The 4,361-nt window shown below is 44.6% G+C and overlaps 1 protein-coding gene across 1 annotated transcript in view; it reads left to right on the top strand.

Annotated features, from left to right (window-relative positions):
• Window positions 1-4,361, top strand: part of AP3S2 (adaptor related protein complex 3 sigma 2 subunit) — a 35,976-nt gene that overhangs the window by 470 nt on the left and 31,145 nt on the right. The window contains exons 2-3 of the mRNA XM_015563235.1: window positions 2,060-2,151; window positions 2,777-2,888. Of these exons, the coding sequence (XP_015418721.1) occupies window positions 2,060-2,151; window positions 2,777-2,888 (204 nt within the window). The remainder of the gene's footprint in view (window positions 1-2,059; window positions 2,152-2,776; window positions 2,889-4,361) is intronic.

Raw genomic sequence — 4,361 nt, 5'->3', positions numbered from 1 at the left:
TAGTATTTTTATAAGAACCATATTAGCTCAGGAGTGAAAATTAACCTTGTAAAAAGAAGAATATTGAAGGATATGAGGGATTATTAAAACAATTGAGGGCTAGCCTTAGCTGGTTTTGCTCAGTGGATAGAGCGTTGGTCTGGAGACTGGAAGGTCCCAGGTTCGATTCCAGTCAAGGGCACATGCCTGGGTTGCAGGCTCGATCCCCAGTGTGGGGTGTGAAGGAGGCAGCCAATCACTGATTCTCATCTTTGATGTGTCTATCTTTCTCTTCCTCTCTGAATTCAATAAAAATATTTTTAAAAAATAATTGAGGACTATAAACAATTGGTAGTTTACCTTTTTGTTGAATTAGAAATTAGGTGGCTTCGTCATTTCATACCATTTTCCCACTAACTGCTGCACCTCCGCCCTAGAGTCAGATTAAAGGCTGTAGCTTGAAAGATGTTTTTCTCAGTTTAAAAAAGTGCTGATGCTTCCCCCTCTGAGCTTTAAATGGAAACCAGGAAAGTACCTGGTCGATTTACTCAAATTTACAGGGGCCAGTGATTAGCACGGTTTCATTCATCCTTCAGTAAATACTGAGCCACTGTAAACCCACGGCGAGTCAGAGCTCTGAAAAATGGTTTCTCCACCGTGACATTTTCCTGTTTTTACCTCTTTCTTTAAAAATAAATATTTCGTTGATTTTTTTTTTACAGAGGAGAAGGGAGATAATTTTTTTTTTTACAGAGGGGAAGGGAGATAGATAGATAGAAACGCCGATGAGAGAAACATCGATCAGCTGCCTCCTGCACACCCCCCACTGGGGACGTGCCCACAACCAAGGTACATGCCTTTGACCGGAATTGAACCTGGGACCCTTCAGTCCGCAGGCCAACGCTCTATCCACTGAGCCAAACCGGTTAGGGCTACCTCTATTTCTTTTAAATAACTAAACATTTCAAATATAAATTGCTGCAGAAAGAAAGGTATTAACATTTTTGAGTCTATTATCTGACTCTTAGGGCAAGTTCAGTCTGAAGGTTTGCTTAAGCTTTGCTCCTCAAAGTGTGGTCCCAGCAGCATTGGTATCACCTAGAAACGTGTTAGAAATGGTCTCGGGACTTACCCAGACCTACAAAGCCAGAATAATCGGCATTTTAATAACATTCCCGGGTGATTTATTGCACACTTATCGAGATTTGAGAGCACTGGTCTAGATCTTTTGATTGCTTCTGTAATGACTGGTTTCTCACTCCCATCCTTTTTTTTAAACCATACTCATTTTGAACCTTATATGTATAAATAGAAATCAAGTGTGAATTATCAAGACACTCCATCACAGTCGACCTTTCTCGGATGTAGTAAGGGGGGGAAAAGTATTTGTAGCTCTGCGATTATTCAAAATTCTTATTCTCTATAGAACCATCTTTCTCACTGTTGGTAACACAACATCTTACATGTAATACCTACATCGCCAGCACATAAGACGGCAAGTTCAGGTTTGTTCGTTTTTTAATGTGTACACAATTACATCTTGATACTGGGGACCAAGCCTGCAACCTGGGAATGCACCCCTGACTGGAATCGAACCTGAGACCCTTCGGTTTGCATGCCCATGCTCTATCCACTGAGCCAAACCGGTTAGGGCTCTTTTTATAATATTTTTATTGATTTCAGAGCGGAAGGGAGAGAGAGAACCACCAGTGATGAAAGAGAATCATTGATCGGCTGCCTCCTGCATGCCCCACACTGGGGATCAAGCTCACAACCTGGGCATGTGCCCTGCCTGGGAATCGAACACTGACCTCCTGGTTCATAGGTCGACGCTCAACCACTGAGTCACGCCGGCTGGGCAATATACCCTTGCTTAATTCCTATAACAGAGCCTTGTCCATTTTTCCAGAGATTCCCCTATCATTATTTTTTTCTCTGCTCATCACTTTTTTTCTGGAATCTGGTACCATACGTTCAGATCATTCCCAGCTTGGAAGCACTTCTCTCCCTGTCCACCTCCATCAGTGGGATATAGTTTCAGATGCCCTCGCTGATTCACTCTCTTTCTTTTAATCCACAGCCAGAAGAAATTCAACAGCAGATTGTGCGAGAGACCTTCCATCTAGTTCTCAAACGGGATGACAACATCTGTAACTTCTTGGAGGGTGGAAGGTAAGCGATTGGCTTCCGTTTTCTCCCCATGTGTCCACTTTCGGGCGGCCACCATCATTACTGCTTCCTGGGGCAGTGCTCAAGTGTCACGTGGGTCCCCAGTGCTGCTGGAGCTGACCGTAGCATGATGGGCCACGGGAGAGACCCGATTCTGTTTGGAAGTTGTGGCACGGTTGGGTTTCGGATTTTTCTTACTTAGATGTTTTGTTTCTGGGAGGATGGGCAGAGGAAAGTGATGTAGGCACCACTGCCAAACTTGGACACATTCACCTGGTAGAATGTGCTTTGGCCCATCCTCCCCCTGTGTGTTGGCTCAGTTCTCATGCCCTGGGACAGGGTTTCTCTTTGATGTGTTTAATTAAGATGCAGGGATTTATATATTTCTTTATTGACTTCAGAGAGGAAGGGAGAAGGAGAGAGAGATAGAAACATCAGTGATGAGAGAGAATCATTGATCGGCTGCCTCCTGCACACCCCCCACTGGGGAATGAGCCTGCAACCCAGGCATGTGCCCTCGGCCGGAATCGAACCTGGGACCCCTCAGTCCGCAGGCTGATGCTCTATCCACTGAGCCAAGCCGGCCAGGGAAAGATGCAGGGATTTAAATGTTTCCTGTCTTCCACAGCTTGATTGGTGGTGCTGATTACAAACTGATTTATCGGCACTATGCTACCCTCTACTTTGTATTTTGTGTGGATTCATCGGAGAGTGAACTTGGGATCTTGGACCTCATCCAGGTATGTGTAGTCTGCTAATGATGGCAGGTGCTTTGCGTTTCTCTGGGTTTTGGGGGAGCCATCCTGTAGATCAGTGGTTCTCAACCTTCCTAATGCCGCGACCCTTTCATACAGTTCCTCATGTTGTGGTGACCCCCAACCATAAAATTATTTTCATTGCTACTTCATAACTGTCATTTTGCTACTGTTACAAATCGTCATGTACATATCTGATATGCAGGATGTATTTTCATGGTTACACGTTGAACATAATTAAAGCATAGTGATTAATCACAAAAACGATATGTAATTATATATGTGTTTTCCAATGGTCATTTGACCTCCAAAGGGGTTGTGACCCACAGATTGAGAACCACTGCTGTAGATCCTTTTGTCAGTCTCTTTACTGATAATTGGTAAAAGATGCCAGATGTCCACCAGATGGTGCTATGAGAAAGCTCCATAGCAACCCTTAAACACTCAGAGCTTTTGGATTCATTGGTTACTACTAGCCATCTCGCTGCCCTTGGTTTTCATGTACAATTCTGACACCGGTTTGTAACTCAGTTCTGTGGACACTAACCAGGTGTCCCATAAGTTTAACCCAATTCTGGCACTATATATCTGGAGATAGACAGCAAACGCAAGACCAGGTTGTCTATCGCCTGTGCTTCTTACTGAATGGCTCTAGATCAGAGATTCCCATGACCTCCTCCGTGAGCTTGATTAGTTTGCTAACGCAGCTTACAGAACTCTCTAGAGAAACATTGTACTTACTAGATTGGCAGCTTGTTATGAGGATAAAACACATAATAGGCTGATGGAAGAGATGTGTAGAGCGAGGTATGGGGAAAGGGCACGAGCTTGCATGCTCTCTCCAGGCACAGCACTCTCCCCAAATCTCCTGGAGCTCACCAGCTTAGAAGTTCTCTGAGCCCTGTCCTTTGGGGGTGTTATGGAGACTTCACGGCATAGGTAAGGTCAACTGAAAATCATTGGCCGTTGGGGATTGATTCACCTCCAGTCCCCCTCCCTTCCAGGGAGGGGTGGGTGGAAAGAGGCACTGAAGGTCCAAACCCTCTAATCACATGGCTGGTTCCCCTGGCAATCAGACCCCCATCCTTAGGTATTCTCCAAAAGTCACCTTAGTGGAAATGAATAGTTTCCTTTTCTCTCAGTAGGTGCTGAAAGAAATGATCATTCAAATCGTATTCCTAAATACTCTTAAATTGGAATAGGAAGCATTTTTATTTATTATTTAATGCGTGTTTACTTATTTAGCATAAACTATTTATTGTTGAAGAAATTGCCCTGACCGGTTTGGCTCAGTGGAGAGTGTCGGCCTGCGGGCTGAAGGGTCCTAGGTTCGATTCCAGTCAAGGGCATGTACCTTGGTTGCAGGCACATCCCCAGTAGCGGGTATGCAGGAGGCAGCTGATCGATGTTTCTCTCTCATGGATGTTTCTAACTCTCTATCCCTCTTCCTCCTTCTCT

This window comes from Myotis davidii, unplaced genomic scaffold, assembly GCF_000327345.1.
Source record: "Myotis davidii unplaced genomic scaffold, ASM32734v1 scaffold459, whole genome shotgun sequence".
Classification (NCBI taxonomy): Eukaryota; Metazoa; Chordata; class Mammalia; order Chiroptera; family Vespertilionidae; genus Myotis; species Myotis davidii.
The sequence above is the reverse complement of the archived record's forward strand: the minus strand, read 5'-3'. Positions and strand labels throughout refer to the sequence as shown.